The sequence below is a fragment of the Patiria miniata genome, unplaced genomic scaffold, assembly GCF_015706575.1.
Source record: "Patiria miniata isolate m_02_andy unplaced genomic scaffold, ASM1570657v1 HiC_scaffold_2, whole genome shotgun sequence".
In the NCBI taxonomy this organism is placed as follows: Eukaryota; Metazoa; Echinodermata; class Asteroidea; order Valvatida; family Asterinidae; genus Patiria; species Patiria miniata.
This window is the reverse complement of record NW_024037058.1, coordinates 19,229,646-19,252,119: the sequence shown is the minus strand read 5'-3', so window position 1 is coordinate 19,252,119 and position 22,474 is coordinate 19,229,646. Positions and strand designations below refer to the sequence as shown.

Here is a 22,474-nt window from a genome sequence, read left to right as displayed (position 1 = left end):
AACAAAAGTTGCTTCTAAGATCCCTAAAAGAAAATTGGGTTTGTTTATATAAAATAACAAAATTGTAATCATACCTGAATCTCCCTTTGTTTCTGCTCAATAAAGCAATCAAATGAAATCATGATTTGGACATTTGGAAAATTTTCAAAGATTTTGTATTGATTGTATTGTGTTAATGAATGGGCAGAATTTTTGCTCATTGTTTTCATGATAACTTCGGTTTTCTTGTAGTATGCATTCAGTATTTCCAGTTTTATGTTACCCTGCATGGTTAACATTTGCAAACATGAAAAAAAAAACCCAAATTATTATGAAATACATGTACCTTATACTGGACTGTTTCAAAGTGAATATTAGTCTCAAGCATCCTGTGAAATCAAGGCACCTGGTGTGCTGTCATTTTCAAGGAAAGCGAAATGTTTATATCAATTTCCAACCATGGACGGCCAACCATCATTGGAAAAAACGGAGTTAATAAGTAGTTCACATTTTGTTTGCAATCGGTTATACATGTACATCTGTGAATGGGTGCTAGCCAGCTAGCCTGGTTCCCTGACCTGACAAGTCCTGTAAATTGCTCTGTTTCGTCTGAATTAGTGTCAGGGAATCAGACTACAAGATTAGCATTTTTTTCTTGGGTTTTTCAGCATCTATTGAAAACAAAACTTCAAACAGTTCAGTGTAACAATATTTGCTATAAAATACTATACCCCAAATTCCGTCCAACTCTGAAAATTAAATGTTGTATATTACCTTTACATGTAATTCAACAAAATGTTTCGTTTCCAACAATTGTTTTTCTTCACATTAATCCGTTGTCCCCCCCCCCCCCACACCTCCCCTGAAACCTAAGGGTCCTCATTCTTGACTGGGATATTCACCATGGCAACGGTACCCAGCATGCCTTTGAGTCAGACCCCAGCGTTCTCTACATATCCCTGCACCGCTACGAGAACGGGATGTTCTTCCCTTCCAGCCCCGACGGTGCCCCGGACGTGACCGGCCAGGGGGAAGGGGAGGGATATAATGTCAACATTGCATGGAACGTGGTAAGTATTGAAGCAGTATTAGTATAATTATAATGTAGATTTTGTAAAGCACACTTGTACAGGGCGAGTCAAAAAAAAGGAAACCCAAAAAGCAGGACCCATTTTGGAATGAAGTTCTGCATGTAGCACTTTCAAAATCTAGGATATGAAAGCCCAATTAATAAGCTTTCTTTTACCTTAGTACAAGAATCATTCAAATCACTCTTTTCCCTTTCAAATTACGGGATTTTAAACACTGTTTTAAAGTTCTGTCCACGGATCACTCAAAAAAGGTAAGTGTTCTTTCAGCAGAACAAAAACTATTCATGTACGTCCCTATGTGAATTGTTTTTGTTTTGCTGAAAGAACAGATTTTGAAAGTGCTACATGCAGAACTTCATTGATAAATTAATTTCCTTTTTTTTTTTAACTCACCCTGTATACGTCTTCAGGGCGCTACATCATTATTAGCCCTGCTCATCATCGGGCCCATAAAATGTTGCAATGATGATCTCAGCATCCCGGGGAGTATACAGTTGGATGCAGCCAATTTGGCACAAATTAAAGCAGCAAAATTCAATCACGGTAACCATCTGTGCTCTCACAGGTACCTATTTTACTCCTGGGTGGAGAGAAGCAATTAGTGGCAGAGTGTCTTGCCCAAGGGCACACGCATCACAAGCGCAGGCTGGACTGGAACACACAGCCACAATCTACAGATCTTGAAGAGTTCAATGCTCCAGACCACAAGGCCACGCCGCAATGAGTAATGTCAAAACAAAAGCATGAATAACAGTAGTGAAATACCATTGAAAAATATACAGGTTCAAACTGTTAGGCCAAAAAAACCCAATACTCGGTCTTTGGTCAGCGCGCTCGTCGATTTTTATCATTCACATCAATCTTTCTTTTCCCCAAATTTTCCACGGTAGCTACAGCAGCGATCTCTATTGCCGCACCAACTCAAATGTTTGTACCAAGGAGCAGCAAGGAATGGGGACATTGCTCAAAGGCAAATGATGGAGGGCACCAAGGCAAATGATGGAGTATACCAATGTATATGAAGACACAAAAAAGCAAAATAGTCTGTACAATCCAAGCTTGACAAAAAAGAAAAACAAAGCGTCGCCGCATCAATTCCGTAACTTTGGTCTGACCTGAGACCGATTATTTTGTTTTTGGCCTAAATCATTCCAGTGAATGTCTTTGTTCAACTGGCAACAATTTGTTTTCCTTGTGCCTGTACTGGAAGAAAACAAACAAACAAACAAACAAACACCCCAACATGTTTGTCCCTATTTCTGTCTCTACATAAATCTCACGGTTTTTGGCTTCCCCTCACTGATCAAAGATGAATTGGTTTCCATAGCAACACATCTCTTGTTAGGCAACACTCTTAAATCATGTCCAGCAGGACTTAAATTTACAAATTCCAGAAAATATTGTTTGATCCCTTTAAATAGTTCCTGAGGTAGTACCGTTGAATTATTTTTATGTTTTAATGTTTGTTCTCGTCAACAAATTCCAGAAAATATTGCTTGTTCCCATTTAAATGCTTCCAGAGGTAGTAACTTCGAATTATTTTTATGTTATATTTGGTTATTTTTTTCAGATATTTTGTGTGAAAGTTTAACATGAGCTATTGGTAAATTGTACAGAAAGTCTAAATTCTCTTTACCATTCCATTTGTCGTGTCAAAATTTGGCATTCTGTTTTAAAGGTAGAGCACCTTAGTTGTCATTTGTGCATTTTTTTCGTTTGAAGCAACAAATTGCACAAACTCTAAAGAATGTGCTTAACAACTAACCTGATGAAGTTTCAGCTCAGTGAATGCTGTCTTTTCCGATAAAAACAATATTCCAGGATCTTGTTGTCAATTCAAAATTTGCCTGGCCATGTTTTGAAGTGCACCCAAAATCAGCGTCCAGGACACGTTCTCATTTCGAATAATAGCAACCGCTCCTGCATGTATCGTGTGGTGCGTGCACCTATTCAACAAACTACTAACGGAAATTTCCAAAAAATGAGTCTTGAGACGCACCATTGGAAAAGGCCTTCTTTTATTTATTTTTTTCGTCAAAATGACAGCTTGCCAGAAAGATTACTTTCACATGGAATTTGGTACCATTAACATTATTAAATCAAGTTTTCAAAAATAAGTTTGTCAGTTACTTTTTGGATAGCTGCAAATGATGTACTCTATTTTTAAAGTTTTTATCTTTGAAGTTAAATTTCAAGTATTGCATTATCATGCATAGTTCTCGTCCATTAAAATTCCCAAAGAAATTCACAGACAAAAAACCCAATCGAACCAATTCTTGGTTATGACTGCTTCTGACCGCCATAACACATCCGTGGTACGGTAGTCAGGATGTCGCAGGTTCAAATATTGCTCCAGTTAATTTCTATGCTCAACTTGAAATTAAATAATATTCCTCTTTCCCACAGGACTCAATGGGGGACGCAGAATACATCGCTGCGTTCACTCAGATTGTCATGCCCATAGCGTATGAGGTAAGGAGTAATATTTATGAATTAAAATACATGCTTGAGTGCTCGGGGAGGGGGAGGGGAATGTTTACACTCTCTCCAATAGTTTCTCTTAACTACTTCACGCCAGGATTATTTTTGCGAAAGGCAAAATTTTCCAACCAACTTCTGATAAACAGCCAAAATGCCACAAAGACTGATTCGCAAGAGTCATTTCAACAGTTTTTGTACAATAGTTCTTGCTAAAACCTCATGGTTCCATACACCGGGGTGTGCACTGGAGCGTAAATTGTACAGCAATAGGCCTTGCACAACGGCTAAATTCAAGATCAACACACGGTCCGCATTCACAGACGTTGTGTGTGTGGACAAAGGCTCGAGGGATTAGCGTGTTTAGACGTCACCTGGAGGCGAGTCGAGGCAATCTTGACGTCTTAACCTGTCAGCCGTGCCTGTTTTTAAGAACAGTAAGTGGTTGTCCTCCGACGTGAACTGGTAAATTGGGCTTTTGAGCCTCAGTCAGCAGATGAACCACCATGAGCATCTCCACAATGAAGAGCACCACCTATTGTCCTACAGTGTCCAAGGTTGTGAGCTATGAACAATGCCTTCAATAGTCGGATGGTTTCCATCGCTTTTCTCCCCACACCACCACTGACCCACCCCTGACCACCCCCTCCCAATGCTTTATTATATTTTGAGACGTCTAGCTGACTGGCCAACAAATTCCTGGCTACCTTCCAGTACAGAAGAGTCAGCAAATTTGTTGTTCCAACCCCAATCAAACTGGTCCTGCTATGCCCCTGACTGCAGATTTGATTGTTAAAATAGTGGCAATTGTTTTTATTTGTTGTAACAAAAAACTTTGTCATTACATTTATGTGCTTCTTTGAACAAAACTTAATTTGGTTTAATTTAGAAGGTTCAGAAATCAGACAGTTTGTGCCCTTCTGAATTCTTAACTGATATTTGGGAAAAACTATTCAACCACGTATCAGTGATACTAAAAGAAACAAAATCAATCCTACCGGTATAGGATTTCTTTTTCTTGCGTTCTTGAACCAGTTTGCATCGGAGGACGTGATAACACGCACTGGCTGTTTTTGTACACAGGCACGGCTGACGAGTTAAAATTGCCAAGATTGCCCCGACTCATACATGTATAAACATGCTTATCCCTCGTGCCTTTTGTACACACTCACAAAGTCTGTGAAGTTTGTAGAGGCGGACCGTGTGTTGATCTTGAATTGGCCGTTGTGCACGGCCTATTGTTGTATAATTTACACTCCAGTGTACACCCCAGATTATTGAAACATGAGGTTTCGGCAAGAAATATCGACCAAATAGTGTTGAAATGACTCTTGTGAATCAGTATTTTGTGGCATTTTGGCTGTACATGTGTATCAGAAGTTGGCTGGAAAATAATGCCTTTTGCGAAAAATCGAAAGTTTCGGCGAAAAATAATCCCGGCGCGAAGTGCTTAATATTCCACTGATGGTCCTCCCCTTTTTTTTCTTCAAAAAGTGATTGTTATTTGTGTGGAAAAGGTTCCCTTTTTCGGTATGCTTGTTGCTCAACCCATGCTCTTCAACATACTCAATTTGTTTCTCCTGACTGATTTAAAGGTACATTTAATATACAGCAGTTGCAAACATCAAAAAAATAAAACTACCAAATTATTATGAAATTCCACACTTGACTTTAAGTGAATAATAGTCTCAAATGAGACTGTGAAATCACCTGGCACTTAGTGTGCTGTCATTTTCGAGAAAAGTGGGAATTTTGTATCAATTTCCAACGATGGACTGCCGACTGTCGTTGGGAAAAAAAAGACCTCTTTCCAATACTTCCCCCATTTACCAAAGTTAGTTAGTCCACATTTTGTTTGCAATCGGTTCCACATCCGTGAACAAGAAAAGTTGTTTTTTAAATTTCGGGCTATCCCAACAGTTCTGAATCCTCCAATTTCAATATAATTTTGCACACCCCCTAGGGAGTTGGGGTTAATTTGCCCCAAAGAGCACAGCAGACAGCCTGTAATATTGTCAGATCACGACTAATTAGAATTTGTCGAGGGTAATTCCAGCATCACAAGAGGAAAGATAATGTCTTTGACAGAGCTAATTATCCATGATTTCTAATTGATGGTTCAGGGAAGTGGTCCAAAATGCATAGTCAGTAATCTTCTTGATCACTAGCTACATGTAGATGATGGATGGTAACTGTATGAGATTTGAAAAGTACACTTTCAGGTTTGTTATTAATTAAGCTCTTAAAAGCTCTGTCACCGATGTTTTTTAAAATGATGGAATTGCCCGAAAGGAAATACATTGTAATACCCTAACTAAAAGTGAATCACTTTTGCGTTGCTAGAGAGGTTCCAATAAAAACAAAACTAATTTTTGGGAGAAACTCGATAATAGCACTAGGGGAGCAATTTTATGGAAATAAGACTTTTATGACTTATATAATGTAGAAGTAGATTAATTATTAATTCATAAATACCTCAGACAGTTTAGCCATTCCTATTGGTCGAGAGCCCGTCACGTGGCCGGTCTTAAACGGATGATAAAGACATGGCTAGCTGGTCTTAAACACTTTTCCAGTGTCGCAATAAAATGTAGACCCCTAAAAATCCAGTGCCTCTTACCGCTTCATTGGTTGAACGTTCACAATCCTCACGTAGGCATGCGCAACACCACCAGCGAGTCAGAATTTTATAGTTCTAAATTCAAAACGCAACGCGCCAGGTGCGTTCTGTGCGACATCGCGCAGAACATGCCACGCGCGCGTCAATCTCCATAAAAGGGCTGTTTACATCTTACTCGCCAGCTGAACACGCCATTATTTTGCTAGAGGGATGTTTCAAAAAGCATGAAGTGAACTTGTTGAACAAATCGGTATTTTTTGAACGAATTATTTGATATTTTTTAACAAAAAGGTATTTATGAATGGGAATAAATGTGTGCTCAGTCGGTATTTATCACTCTGTTTAAGACCACTTAGAGTCTGGGTGCTGATAATTACCCTCGCCTCCGGCTCGGGTAATTATCAGCACCCAGACTCTAAGTGGTCTTAAACAGAGTGATAAAAACCTCCAGAGCACACATTTATTCCCTTATTAATGAATACAAAATAGTAAGCATTCATGCTGCACTATGAAACTGCTGAATGAATGGCGAGTTGAAAATTGTTAAATAATTAAAGGTTTGCGGAAACACCATGTGCGAATAATTTCACAACTAAGAGAATGGTTCTGAAAAGAACCAGAGGTATAAACTGGACGTTCCGGTCAGTATGCTCTGACCATCTTCAGGAGAATAACGTTTCTCCTGAAGACGGTCAGAGCATACTGACCGGAACGTCGAGTTTGTACCTCTGGTTCTTTTCAGAACCATTCTTTTAGTTGAGAAATTATTCGCACATGGTGTCCGCAAACCTTTCATTATTTAGTATCTCCACCATGCAAAGCCTCAAATCTTACTTATTGAAAATTGTTTGTTTATGTATAAACCTGACATAATTGCATATAAATTTCCAGTAATAACATTACTCAAATTCCAAAGCAGAATGTGTAAAACCTAACCTGTTGAAGTTTCCGCTCAGTGGATATTACACTTTTCAAGAAAGCAGTGAAAAACCTAGGAACAACCATTCGATCACGAAACCTGATTTCATTAATAACACTCGGTATTCCAACAATCAGTCAATTGGCTGATCTTTGGAAATCAGTTGCACTTCTCGAGTTCTTCGAAATGACAGCAAGCCAGAGGAATAATTTTAAGGGGTGTTTAGTACCAGTATGATTTTTAATAATCCAACTAAATATTTTAATAATAATTCGGCAGTTTACTTTTGGGAAAACAAAATGTATGCAAATGATCCTATATGCCTTTAAAAGGAAGATACAACATTTGCAAACATCAAAAAACGAAATGATCTAATTATCATGAAATATCTAACTGGATTGTTAGGGAATGACAGTCCAAAGCAAGTCGTGGCTCCTGGTGTGCAGATATTTTCAAGAAAACTTGTATTTTCCAACGCTGGTCGGCCAACCAGCAGTGGAAAAAACTGGCTCTTTTTCAAAAACTGCTCCTAATTGTTAATATATTTAGTTATTCCACATTCTTTTTTTCAATTGATTACACACCTGTGAAATGGTACAAGTCTGCTAGACTGATTCTCTGACCTTACAATCCCCAAAGTCTATAAATTGCTCCGTTTAATCTTTAGGTGGGTCAGGGAACCACACTACAAGAACATGATTGGTTTCTTGGATTCTCCAGCATCTCCGAACCCAAAACGTGAACCAAGTCAGTTGAACAATATTTGCTATAACATACCGGGGTACTAATCTTCCAAATCCATTTATTTCTGAAAATTGCAGCAAAAGCAAATGTTGTACATTCCCTTTAAAACGTTGATTGAAAATGGATGATTTTGACCATCACAATCTGGACTTTGAATTTTTGAAGCTCTCCGTATTAACTCAGTATCTGTGTATGGTGGTGTGCCGTTGTGTGGAACACCGTCTTTGCATAATGGTGTATCTCTAGTCTTATCTGTGTACCGATTCAATAAGGCAGAGACCAGATGTTAAAATTCGTCTTTATCAGTTTCCCTTTGAACAAGCACGTTGGATTGAATAGTTTGCTGCCTCCATCAATACGTCTGCAGCTGTTCATTGTAAAACAAAACAAAACAACAGCTAACCGCGCGCCACACTATCAAATGATTATTTCCTGACCCGTGCCCAATTCAATAAATATTTGAAGAGGAGTCATTGCATATTTTCAGTTCAGCCTTTTGTTTGCAAAGCCAGGCAGGAGGGAGAAACAACTAGAAGTTAATCAAATAAGAGCCAGTCTGTTCCATCGCATGCGGTCAGCAAACTTCGTTAAAAATCCAAGTCTGGAAATAAAGAGAAAGCTGAAATTGAATTACATCGCATTTTGGTTTTGCTCAGTTTCTGAGCAAGATGCCATATTTGAAGGACAACATAAACATTTATTGTAATCAAAACAACATATCTGATCAAATTATAATGAAAACAATTCTTGCTGTAAGTTATTTTGGTCAAATAAAAACAATCAGGTATTCTATCTGGTATGTTAATATATTAAAAAGAAAGTACCCGGCATTTTTCAACTAATTTTTTTTTTATATAAAAAGATTTCTGTAAAATTTTAAATACAAGAAAATGCAAAATTTCCAGGTATGAGACTTGTCAGACTTTTTGAATCTGAGAGAAAGACTAAACCAGTATCTGGTTTGTTGGTAACAACGTCACACACGCACGCGCACACATGTTTGTTTTACATACGCTATGTGGACATTCCTTTGTTTTCGTGTAGTTAAAAAAACTCGGTACAAAAAATAACTTTACTCAAACTGTGAAAACTCTTTCAACCCAATTTTGTTTTTCTATGAATCCCTTTAGTGTTTCTCTTCATTTTGCTACTGATAAACCTAACCCAAAAATGCCTCTAAACCTGTTTTCCAGAAAGGGCGAAACGTTATGTGGACACGGCTTAGTCCACATAACGTCAACACAACCTGCATTATGTGAACATCTTCTGTTCACAAGTCCACATAGTGAATGTAAAGACAAACTCACCACTGTAGATTGCTAGCGCCCATTGGATAACCACTCAGGTTGTGTTAGCTTCCGGTTCCAATGGTTCCTATGCTACTTAATGTGAAGTGGGCGTGGTTTAAACTGAACTGACGTGACACTCACAAACCGGATAGCTCCGCTACTCTGGTTCATTAGTAAAAACGTCACACACGCGCGCACCACTGATAACTAGCACCCATTGGTTAAACACTCGAGACCTGTGGGCTAACTTCTGGTTCCATTCATGTTATGCTACACCGTGTGAAGTACGCATGGTTGAATTGAGATGACGTCACACTAACGAATCGGATAGAAAGAAGTACATCTTTTCAGACCTTCCTCCAATTTTCAGAATTTTTTTTTTTTTAATTGACAATCTCATCCCTGAATTTCACATTGAGTGATACCATTCTTGCTCTCCCAAAAATCAGTGATAATTTTTAAGATAATACACATGTCAACATGTACAACAAGTAACCATTGCCGGTAATTTATGTTAGGGGTATTTAAGACAATGAGAGTATAACATCGCCCCAAAATGGAAGGGTTGGTTCATGTATATAGGGTGAGTCAATAAGAAAGTGACCTGGATTAGTAATGGTTTTTTTTATCACAATACACCAATAAAATACGTCTTAAAAGAGCATGTTCTTCCACTCAGCTGAAAAAAAAAAGAATTACAAAAATTGATTCATGCTATCAGAAGTTAGGCATGTTTTTACTAAAAGAACTATATTTCATAGCTGTCCATGGATTGCCATTGGAAGCTATTGAGCTGAGTGAGAATTACATATTATAAATACAAATGCAAATGAGATTTTAATCATTTGAATCAAGACTGAAACATTATGTTTACTTCGGAGTTTGTTTTTTGAATATGAGGAGCAATTCAAGTTAGTCAACTCCTTTTTCCCTGAAATATTGATGGCGATTTTTAGTTATTCATCAGTATATTTATCGGTAAATGATCAGTGGTAGACAGCTGAATTTTGTGATATTTTTATTAAAAAATATAGACATACCTGTAACTTGAGAATAGAGTATGCAAATGACGTGAAATTTTCACAGACTAGTTAATAACATGTTCTTTATCCCTATGTTATTTTCATGCAACGGAGGGAGCCACTATTTTTAGAAATTTTTTTTTCTTCTAATTCGGTCACTTTCTTTTGGTAACACACTGAGTATACAGTGTTTATACGTCGGTGAAGGGCAAAACCTAATTTGATTTACATCACCCCGACACAAAAATTCCATCTTATGAACACATTCTTTTGACTCACCCTGTATGTATACATTTTGAGGACAACTGACATGAGTAGATACTAGACATGCTTGTAAGAAGGTACTTCATTATATCCTTACAAGCATTCCGGACCTGTAAAATGTACATTGGGTTATTTTGCACTTCCAATAAGTGGAATGTACATGTATGTCAATAAAATTTAAAATGTGACCGGCTCTACAAAAAAGGGTATTATGTCGCAAAAAAAGTGAAATTGAGTAATATACATGATTGTAAAGCCCACAACTTAAGTTTTCATTTGGTACATAATAGAGCCCCACAGCCCCTCCCAATCAGGAGATATGATGTATTTGCATATAAATAACTTCCTTGGAGTTCAAATTACACAACTGAGAAAACAGGCTTTGAAATAGCTGGCTTTGCTGTAGAACAACAGAACAATGCACACAAAATGGTTGTTTTTTCCACTTTATTCTATTCATCGAAATCATCATTTCTGTGAATGAACCCTGAAACTGTAGGTAATAAAGATGTCAGTCATGACAAAAAATTAAAATCACATTTTGACAAAATGTTCAACCTCTCAATGTTGAGCGGGCCATTACACAATAATGCACAGTGCGACTTAATACCCTTTTTGGTGGAGCCGGTCACAAATACAAGTTTTATTGCCTATAAAATAAAACAATGAAAAACAAACATACAAGTGCCTATGGAACTACATGTACACCCAGGATTTTGATGGTCAGTCAGGTTACTAGAAACCCAGGATGTTTTTTTTGTTTGTCTAAATTGGTTATCGCTTCTTCATTTGTTTTTCTTTATATAGTACAGTCCTGAATTGGTGCTTGTGTCCGCCGGTTTCGACGCTGCATGTGGAGATCCCCTGGTAAGAACGCAAATCAGACATTTGTAGAATTGAAATCACTGAGCAGGATTATACTCTAACGGTCAAATTGTTATCTTACGCCAAAAAAAAAAAAGTCTCCGGTTTCTGGTATGCACGCGCGTCGCCGTAGCCATGCGCGTCGGCAAAATGAAAAAGTTTTTTTTTCAATGAAAGATGATGTCTCAAAACCGCCAAACTCACTGGTTTGACTGGAATCCTGCTGCTGCACAATTTTAACGTGTTTTTAGATTGGGTTATGGTCGAGAATAAGCTTTATGTGGCCTCTCTGGACTCCCATATATTTGCACTAAGTTTAGTCGGGCACCATTTGCAGTCATCAGCCGACATTTGAAGCAAAAAATCAGGTAAAAAAAAAAAACAGCCGCGTCGCCGCACCACTTTTTGGGCAAGCTCCATACCAGAAACCGGAGACTTTTTTTTTTGGCCTAATACCTTTCTCTCGATGTAATTTACTCAAGTGAATCAACTGCATTCCTTAGTCAAATCACGGAGTGTACGCGTCCTCACGTGTTTACAATGCGTACTGATGTAGTCCTGTAGTAGTTTTGCTAAGTGGTTTTTGTTTCCTTTACTGAAAAAACTAGGACATCTGAAAGGTGGTCCAGGTGAATGGTGCTCTCTTCTGTGTCTTGCTAAGTTTAGGTGTCCATTTGATAGATCTTGTTCAGTAACTGTTTCTTTGTTTGCTTGTTATTTTACACGCTCCCTGAGAGGTTTTCCATCCAAAAATTCAATTGCTGTACCTTGTGTAAATACCTGTTGTGTTTCTATGTGGTAGATTTTGCTTGCTTAACTCTTTCAGTGCCCGCGAAATTTGAAAAGTTTAACCCTAAAGTGCCCGACTTCGAGCGTTTTTTTTGTAATTGTTCAAAATTCTGCAAAACAAAAGTAAATAACATTTACTCACTAAATTTGTTGTTGTTGCTCTCTGGTACATCCTTGGTATATTGGAAAGTCAATAGTAGTCATGTACATAGTGATACACCCTGAAACACTGTCCTGCACACAGGGGAATTCTGCACTTTTTGCAGAAAATACGAGTGTCAGTGCTGCGCCCTCTCGCAAGAACTCGATTAAAACAACTTAATACAGGTCGTACCTGAATGAAAATGATATTATTTGAAAGAGCGAGAGCACCCCCTTGTGATAACATGCTTACTCTACCTCGTACATGTACGAGGTTTGGCGATTTTAAGTACGAACATTACCTTGTACATGTATGAGGTTGGCATTGTCGAACTAACAAATATACCTCGTACATGTATGACTTTGGCACTGAAAGAGTTAATAGAGAATTTGTGAAGTTAAAAAGCACTGTCCAATCGAAGGAAAACAAGTCTGAAATTATAATTGGAATTGAATTTGTGCCTGGTACAACATCACTTCTTCATTCTTTCTTACCCCTAACAATCTTTACTTAACACTACTTATTATTAAATAATTATTTCGGAGAATGTCATGGAAAATTCATGACAGTTTCAAGAAACAGGACTCTGAAACATGGACTTCCTATTAAATAATTATAAATTAAATGACAATATTTGTTGGTTGTAAATCACACTTTCCTGAAGAACAGGCATCCTTTTTTTCGGTGGCTCCTATCACAGTTTCTATGCAACCTTGCTCCAAAATATTGCTAAACAAATTTAATGTGCTAAGCAAAAGTTAGCGTGGAGCCAGCCGCCACCAGCGATCAAACAGCAAGTAGATTGGTTGGTAACCGCTTATTGCTGGGAAAATATTTTCAGTGCTTAGTAATTTATGAAATTGGTCCAAGGTATTGCAAATGTTAGGTCTTTTAGACTTACATAGATGGGTCATTCTTTAAATTTAAGATCCAAAAGTGTGACATTTTTCCTGTCTCTGTTACCTTTGGTACTTCATAATTTGCCATTCAAGTATTCTTAGGAATGACTTTGAATGATTTTTTAGTAGTGGGGTAGCTTGCTATTCATAATTAAGCTAGAGGAACGACTGCATTAAGGAGTGCATCAAAATTATTTGAATTTAAATTACTTATTTTTTTGAATAAGTAATTTAAATGTATATTTTTTGGTTTAATTCATTCTACATTTTTAAATGTTTTACTTCTATGATTTGTGTGTACAGCTCATTTCTTGTACTATTAACTGTTTCTGTTCACATGTGCTGTTCAGGTTATTGATTGATTTATTTATTTTTTATTATCAAAGTATACTTTTTGTTGTTTGCTTTAAAATAAATTCTTTAAATATATTTATATTGTTTTATTTCATTTTACAAAATTTGCTTTTACTTTTTGATTACTGTAATTTACTAATCTTGTCTCGTTTGTATATTAATTTTTACTGCTCTGGTGATTGTATAACTACTGTTATCCGTTTAGGTCATAGTATTTTATTTCTTTTTTTATCGTTTAACTTTTCTTCTTATTTTGTTTCTATATTGTCTGATTTTTAAGCAACACGTTCCCTTGAAAAACAACTTTGGTTGAATGGGCAACCGTGTATAAACAAGTTTAAATAAAATAAATTTTAATAAATAAATAAATCAAAATTATGAAATCTTTGATGTCAAAATGTAACAGGGACAGGAAAAAAAGTGGACCCCAAATTTAATGAATAATCCATGTATCCAACGACCAAACTTAGAAGCCATTATTGCGGTGCACCTCACTTGCATGCAGTATGCATGCACTCGGTGCATCTTCTTCGAGTAGAGTCAAGTTGAAAGTACAAAAATGTACACGCTCCTCAATGCGTGACCAAGCATGGTAGCACTTCAGTAATGGTGACTGCCAGATTAGTCCGTAATGAAGCTGATGTTTCCTTATATTTGATAGGGAGGATACAAGGTGACTCCTGCAGGGTACGCCCACATGACCCACATGCTGAGTAGCCTGGCCAACGGCAGAGTGGTTGTTTCTTTAGAGGTAAGAAAACAGTACTTGTGTTTCTTTCTCACAATCTCACAGTCATTCCTGGCACTTCCTTCATCAGTAAGAATGTGATGTTTCCATTGTAAAAACTTTACATTAAAATAAATTATTTAAGCGTGCACAAAGTCTATGGAATTTGGGATAGAATAAGAAGAAGAAAAAGAAAAAAAATCAGAACCAAAACTAAGGCTTTTCTTAAAAGGGTTCCAGAAACATTCAAAAGTGTTAACAAATTGCCCAGACGTTTTATTCACATGTTCTGCATTCCAATGTTTAGTTTTACAAAGAATCAACGATGCCTTTTAACCTATTTAACTTATAAGGCATTAACAAGCACCTTATTTTTGGACACATCCCAGGAAGTCCATTTTTTTTCCAATTATCATCAACTATCCATTGAGCCAGCCAGATACGCTGTATGGAATTGATTGTGTTTGATGTTTTCACTACACCGCCGTGCCCAAGATCAACATTCAGAGAGCCTCTCCTACGTGCGACCGCACAAATACTGGGGCAGGCAGTGGCCTTTGTGTTGGATTAATGTTTAAACTTATAAATGGTGCGGGAAAGGTTTACAAAAACGTGTCTCAAATTAAACATGGCTATCCGTCTTTAGTCATTATTACATTGTTATTAAAGTTCATATGGTTAGTGACGTGGCATCGAAGATTCCAATTTGAAGGGGTATATATAGGCAGTCACTTCCTGGAGGGGGTAATCAGTGGTTGTGGAGTTGCTATTAAAGGTTCTTGCTTTTCTTCTCCAAACTCTAAACTAGAGCACAGGCCCCAATTAGGGAAGGGGGAATCCATGCATTTAATTGATTACCTCTGTTGATGAATTATGAAACACTTTGAGTTGTGACTGAAAAAAACATTTAGTGCACTCTTAGATTGATTCAATTAATCTCCCTTGTCTTTAACACACTTAAAAGTAAAAAAAAAAGAGTACAGTCTGTCGTGAGCCAATGTGGCCCATCAGGCAGGCGTTATCTCCAGTTTCAGTAGCATGAAACAACTGAGAATATTTCTACTCCCCCTGGTTGGGATATGTCAGTCCATCGCTGGTTACTCTAATGCTGGTACCCATTTATACTCCTGGGTGGAGAGAGGCAAGTGGGGATGAAGTGGCTTACCACCCCTGACCCTCTGACCATGAGTCACGAACCCTAACCGCAAGGCCACACTTAAAAGTCCTTAACGAAATACTAACAATCATCACAATTTATGTGGTTCCTTTAAAAGACCGATGGTTTGAAGTGTTATTGATATAAAACATGGAACGATTTTTAAATACTGTAAGAATAAGCAGTGCATGCACAGATTTGCACGCATGTACATGTATGGCGTTGAGTGTGCCAATCCAATTTTAACCATGATTTGCACAAACACTCTTTGTCACTTGTGAAACACATCAGCCAATTATCACATTCTCCGACTTGTGTGCGGCGATACGTAGGTTCAAATCGTGAATGGAAACATGGTGTCTGTGTTCAGATCAGAGGCAAGACACTTTACTGCAATTGCCTCTCTCCACCCAGCTTGCCCAGGAGTATGCGTGTACTTTTTTGTGTAAACGGATACCTGTGGAGGGGTAGAGACTGGTTTGCTCCTGTGGAAAACTGGTATCATGACCTTACGAACGGGGTTCCGAAATGGGCAATAACAGCGTTATGAAAGGTTTAATGTCCAAGACAGGGTCGGTTAATCATGATATCTAATAAATGATTCAGAGAAGTGATCCAAAACTCCTAGTCTGTTATCTCCTTGATCATTGCTAGATGATAGATGTATAAGATTTGAAAAATACATTTTCAGATTTATTCACTGAATTCTTAAAAGCTCTGTCATGTACATAACATAACGCTGGAATTGCCCAATTGTGATGTCCTTTGAAACAATGATATTATTCATTAACCCTAACCCCCTAGGGGCCTTTTTGCTAGGAACCATCCTCAATCCTCCTCCTAAACTTTGCGTTTATGTTCAAATGAAGGGTACCCAGCGACTCAATCCTTCAAAATCGACAGACAGTTCTGTCTCTAAAAATGCATTCATCCTCAATCCTCCAAAATCCTCATGTTTTTCAAACACCATTCATCCTCAATCCTCCCAAATCCTCCCAAACTGCAATGAGGTTTTTGGAGGATTGAGGTGGGTTAGGGTTAATTTTTCACATTTTGCGGGGTACAGGTACACAAACTCGATACTAGAAATCTTCAAACCCTAAATAAACGAAGAGAAAAACAAAAACAAACGGTGAACAGCTTTCTTCCTTTGTCCTTGGTTCCGTCTTGTATCAGGGTGGTTACAACTTGAACTCCATCTCTGAATCCATGGCCATGTGCACCAGGACGCTGTTAGGTGATCCCTGTCCATCCATCCACCCCGGCTCGCCATGTCCGAGTGCCATCCAGGCGATCTTAGAGACCCTGTATGAACATCAAGAGTACTGGAAGAGCCTCAAGTACCAAGGTCAGTGTTGAGAATTTGTAAGCACTGTGGACCAATGGTTACAGTGTTTGACTCACGTGTTCGGGTTAGAACCCTTACAGGGAATACAGTGCTAGTGTTCTTGGGCAAGACACTTTACTGCAATTGCCTCTCTTAACCCAGGAGTATAAATGGGTACCTGTGAAGGTAGAGACAAGAATGTGCTGTTCTTGAGCTGCTGCTACTGCAAAAAGAATGGTCTCATGGCCTGATGAACAGGGGTAATTATTGTGAAGCACTTTGAGACCTTTAAGCGTTGTATAAGCACCATATTATTATTTATAGGGAATACTCCGTAAGAAATCTCGCTACATTTGTACTGAGTTTGTGTTGACTAATTACTTGCAATTAATCCTCATGGACCACTCGAAGTCAGACAATTAGGCTCTGTGTTATTTGAAAAGCTATCGAAGTCGAATGTCACATATTTTTTTCGCAAAGTACGGTGTTGCTTCTCATCACGTAAGGTGTCTGTAGTATATCTTCACTGGTATGTCATGTTTGCCACTACGGCCAAAATATTACGTGTTAGCGAGCTGCTTGGCACAGATATAATTGTAAGTCAACTACATCTTGCCAAATATGGTAATATTATTCAACTCATGATAAAGTCATTGCAAAAATCAGAACTAGAGACAATACGCACTTGGCATCATTTACTTTAACCATCTATACGGTTGCAACTGCAGGTTTTTTTTAAAATTCTTTCAACCGACTGACCCGACTTCAGAAGCCAAAAAATATGAGCACCATAGAAATTTTAAAAAAAGGACGCCCTAATATTCACCAGTCGTTGCCTTCATAAACAAATCCCAGATTACTCCTTGAATCAACCCCTCTTTTTTTGTTATTAAAGAGTCTTTTCTTTTGTTCATGTATGCAATCAAATCATTTTATATTTGGATAAAATTCAGATATTGGAACTAAATCATGTAAGTCCTCCTCTCCGTATTGTGGTAAGCTCAGCGTTCCTCGAAGGATTTTTTTTCAATCAGTTTTTCACGGCCATTCAGAGGGTGGATAAAAATAAAATTGAAAAGAAAGTCTGTCTGTCCTCTCTGAATTACAACATCTGCATTCAGTGTGTGGACGAAACCTTGGTTGAAACAACATGTAAATCCTGCGGCAAGCTGTTTGCTGGGCTGTCCAAATCTTGGCTGATTTGATAGATACACGTACATTTAGATGTGGTTAAAATGCGGAAGACAAAATCCCACTTAAATCCTATCCGCTTTCAAAATAGGGAAGTTGACTAGTAATTTGTGAAGAATACAATCCCCCCGTTGTATCAGTAGCGGATCTAGGATTTCACAAAGGGGGGGGGGGGGGGATGGTTGTTTGGTAATTTGTGAAGAAATCCAAAATCCCCGTTGAACCGGTGTCAGTGGGTATCCAGGATATTACAAAGGGGGAGGTGGGGGGGGGGGGGGGGTAGTTGATTGGTAATTTGTGAAGAAATCCAAAAGTTCCATTGTATGTACGGCAGATCCAGGATTTTGTCGGGGGGGGGGGGGGGGGCAGTGCGGCAGTGCAGTCCGAGATTTTTGAAGGGGGGTGGGAGAGGGGTTACAGACAGTGCATTAAAAGCCAAAGGCCTGAGGCAATAAATCAGGACATTATTCAGGGAACTTTTTTATGTCCGATTGTTGCGGACAGGGGGACATTTAGGTCATTATTATTACTATTTACTGTGTGTGTGTGTGTGTGTGTGTGTCGGGGGGGGGGGGGGGGTTCGACCACCCAAAATAAAATAACCCTTTTGGATCCACCCTTGCCAACCACTCCCTTGGATCCGCCCCTGAGTGTTTGTTTGCGCACCGTTATAACACGTTTCAAAAGCATCTCTTAAATCATGTGACGTTTTATAGAATGATTTGACGTTTTATAAACCTGATGTGCATTTCTTTTTTATTTTACATTGACTAACCCATGCAGTTAACCTACCTACCAATAGCTCCGTAGAAGATGTCAAAGCAAAAGCTACAAGCACACAGAACAAGGACGCTGTTTGGTAAGTACACATTGAATTTTGCATTTTGTGTAAATGCTGAATATGTTATGCTCAATGTTGCTTGAATATTTAGGATGCTTCCCGTGGTCTTCTTTCTTTCTTTTAAGAGCTAAGAATCTGATATTTGATGGAACAGGCTTTCTTGTATTGATTTTTTTTTATTGTAAATGTGACCTTGAAATTTGTCTGAAAGAAGACAAACAAAGTTGTGATGCGATCAAGCTCAATGAGTCGTTTATCAGGAATTTTCATTTGGAGATTCAGGCCAAAATAGGGCCACTTCATCACATCACTTCATCACATCTCTTAGTGTTCCGACTTCCATAATTTTGGAACAAAAGATGGTATCAGCTTGCGTTTTTCACAGCAGTAATGCTAAGTTTGTGCTCTTTTCAAATCTGTAATAAAACAAATTTTGACCAGGGTCGACAAACGACTCATTTAGCTTGATCGCATAACATTGGCAGACATCATTACGAAAAAAACAACTGTGGTAATAATTATAATGTTACCGTAATTCTTCCTAGACGACACCGGTTAACAAATAACACATTTTTCGTGCTAGTCTTGGTCCAAGCCTGGATTTGGTTTTTTATTGCCTTTACAAGCGAGGTCACTATCAAAAGACTATCTAAAGACTTCTCTCATCATAGAGTATCACCCGTTATCCACAGAGCCCAGACTCCTATCTAACGTCTGATATATCAAAGCATGCAGATTTATGCGATCTCGCGCCTCAGCCAATCGGAGTCGACTTTACTAAATCGTGACATCATTTCATTCCCAAATCAGGACTAACGTTTGATTGGTCAGTTCAAATGCAGCGTTTTTAAATACAACAACAGCCGGGCGCGTATCGCGTAATATAATGCAGAGTGCGTGACCACAGCCTTTGTTGCTGTGTCTAGGTTTTTTTAATCCATGTCTTTGACGCGACAACAGGTAAATGACCGAAGATCCGATATGCAAAGCGCCCGCTGATTGGTCAAACTCTAGAGGTCAAGATGCGGTTGTCTTGCAAAATTAATCAGCGAATTTGCTCAAATGTAGTAGACCATGGCTATAGACAGCGATATTGGTAGGAAAATTACAACTGCGTATTCAACACCATCTGGTGCATGTGCTCGCAGTGCCTAAGTGTTCTGAACACGCACGCATGTTGCTTGAAATTTCTTCGAAACCGAAAAGGCGGTTGCGTGTCATGCAAATTTGACTCTCAAAATGCAGATGCATGTGACAATCTGTAGGCAGTGGCGTCATTTGAGAGAGAACTATTGGGTCTACGATGCCTCAAGTAAGTTAATGAACCCCCCCCCAAAAAAAAATCAAATGCAATGTTCTCTGTTGATACTTGCTCATTGAGAAAATTGATGCATGTGTAACGGCGAAAAATGGCTCACTCAAGAAAATCCTGGTTCAAATGATAAAGTCGCGATTTAGTTTTTAAACTGGGACAAGAAAAGAAAAGAAATCAATGAAACAAAAATGGACTTCTCAAAAATTTAATTCAAACAGATAAAAAAAGACCAACAATGTCTATCCTTCAGAAAATTAGGTTTCTCAATACTTAAAAAAAAAAATTCACTCTGGATCAAACAACAAATAAAACTCAAAAGAATTTGCCAAGGGTAAAAAATAAAGAGTTGGATAAAATTTGGGGATGATTACAAAAAACTAAGGTAAAAGAATAAAAATCAAAGGAAAAAATGGTAAACCCACACAGCACTAGACATGCTAGAGGAAAATGACTCTTAAAGATACAGAAGCGAACTAAAAACCAATGCCTGGACTAGTAGACAAACCCAAACAGCTAGGAAGACACTCTCCAGGTAGGAGGAAAATAAATGACTATGACGTTAACTTGACTCTCTGCTGGTCTGCTGAACTAAAACTCAATCTGCTTACAGCATGTACAGACATGATCACAGACATGATCAGTTTTTCGATAGAAAAATAAGAGAGATTGCAGGGGAAAGAAAAGAGGCAGAGAAAGACAAGACAGTATAATAATACAAGACATTTATTCAGGATGAAAAATGTAATTTGGAAAAGCGTACCTGTACTTTTGGAAAGTTTGATGCCGGAACATTGAACAACTGAAGTGGAAAATTGGCTTTAAGTCAATTTCACGGACAGTGGGTCGGGAAATATACTTGATAGAACGTCCCATTTGTTTTTGCGTGGATGGGGAGTAGGATTAATTTGTCAATTTGCTCGTGTTTCTCCCCTGTGTAAATCGGACACGGAATGGAACATCTCTGATGTTTTTTTCCGACTTGTTTTTTCAACCCGATCCACAGTACTGATACATTAATCCTGAAACGTCCTGAGGGCATTTGTCATTTTGCCATGATTCATTTTATTTCACAAATCGGCCCACAACTCCGGAGATTAAACACAGGCAATTTGTTGGATGGCACGGACGGCAAAAGAAATTGAGGAATATTTGTATGGAGGTTTCACTTTCACTAAGTAAATTTGCTTTGGTGGGTTGCTTTAGGCGTATGCAACTTTCACATTTCATACAAAGTAGTGGTGGATGCAGGATTTTCCTGAGGAGGAGTGGTGTTGCTGGGGTATGTGTTGAAATCCGGGGAGGGGGGGGGGGGGGGTTGCAGTCAGTGCATAACAGACCAAAGGCCTGGAGCAAGAAATAAGTCAAGATGTGCAATATTGAGTGATGGTGCTCTTTAGAGAACTTCATTACAAGTCAAAAAACGCATCCCAAATGCCAGGACCCATTTTCGAATGAAGTTTTGCCTGTAGCACTTTCAAAATCTAGCATATGAAAGACCAGTCATTAAGCTTTCTTTTGGTACAAGAATCATTCAGATCACTCATGTACTTTTCAAGTTACGGAAATCTGAACACAAACACCGTTTTAAATTTCTGTCCACGGATCACAAAAAAAGGTATACCCTTTCAGCAAAACGAAAACAATTCACATGCATCCCTATGAGAATCGTTTTCGTTTTGCAGAAAATTACTTGCGATGCGGTGTTTTTTTTACACACTATGTATATTACCTTTGAGATTATTTACTATTGTGTAAACAAGTAGCATCAGTCATGGGTATGGATAGCACCCCGCCCCCGATCCACCCCGTCTCCAGATCTACCTCCATGAAAAAGAACGTTGAACGAAACCCGAATTACAAAAAAGGAAAACCTACAACCCCGCGTTATTTTCGTTTGAGTTAAACATACACAACATAAATTTATTGACAATGTTTACCAGCAAACTTAATTTACAAATTACACTTTAGAAGCACCGCAGCGCTTGATTTCATTCGAGGTACACTTAGTTAAGTTGTTACTTTTTGTAGTGACTGCCCACGCTTTATTATGTCAGTCAGGCTGGTCTGCAGATAATGGACAGGTGTCAGCCTTTGTGAAATGGCTAAACGTTTAAATGTTTAAACAGTGTTAAAATATTTGTTAAGGGTTTACAAAAATAAACCTTAACCTCCACCCCTCCCAAGCCACCCTTGTATAAAGGATAATACATGTGGATTTTACCATGAAACCATAAAATGTTACGCAAAATTCGCTTTTTCTTTCACATTTCCCCTAAACTACAAGCCATTTTTTTTAACAGGGCTGATAAATGTGACGTCTGATGGACACAAGTACATGATTAAGACCCATTAACTTAATAAATTGCTTCCATTATGGCTCGCATGTGGCCATTTGTTGCGGGTTATCGAGAGACCAGTCTCATTAATCTAAGGGTTTTGATATTAGGGGAAATGCACAGTAGT

At 38.3% G+C, this 22,474-nt stretch overlaps 1 protein-coding gene across 3 annotated transcripts in view; it reads left to right on the top strand.

The window, feature by feature from the left end:
• Nucleotides 1-22,474, top strand: part of LOC119726793 (histone deacetylase 6-like) — an 84,548-nt gene that overhangs the window by 43,284 nt on the left and 18,790 nt on the right. For all 3 annotated transcript variants that reach the window (XM_038198648.1, XM_038198650.1, XM_038198649.1), the window contains exons 26-31: nt 854-1,049; nt 3,477-3,542; nt 11,214-11,273; nt 14,116-14,205; nt 16,514-16,685; nt 18,639-18,714. In XM_038198648.1, coding sequence (XP_038054576.1) covers nt 854-1,049; nt 3,477-3,542; nt 11,214-11,273; nt 14,116-14,205; nt 16,514-16,685; nt 18,639-18,714 — 660 coding nt within the window. The remainder of the gene's footprint in view (nt 1-853; nt 1,050-3,476; nt 3,543-11,213; nt 11,274-14,115; nt 14,206-16,513; nt 16,686-18,638; nt 18,715-22,474) is intronic.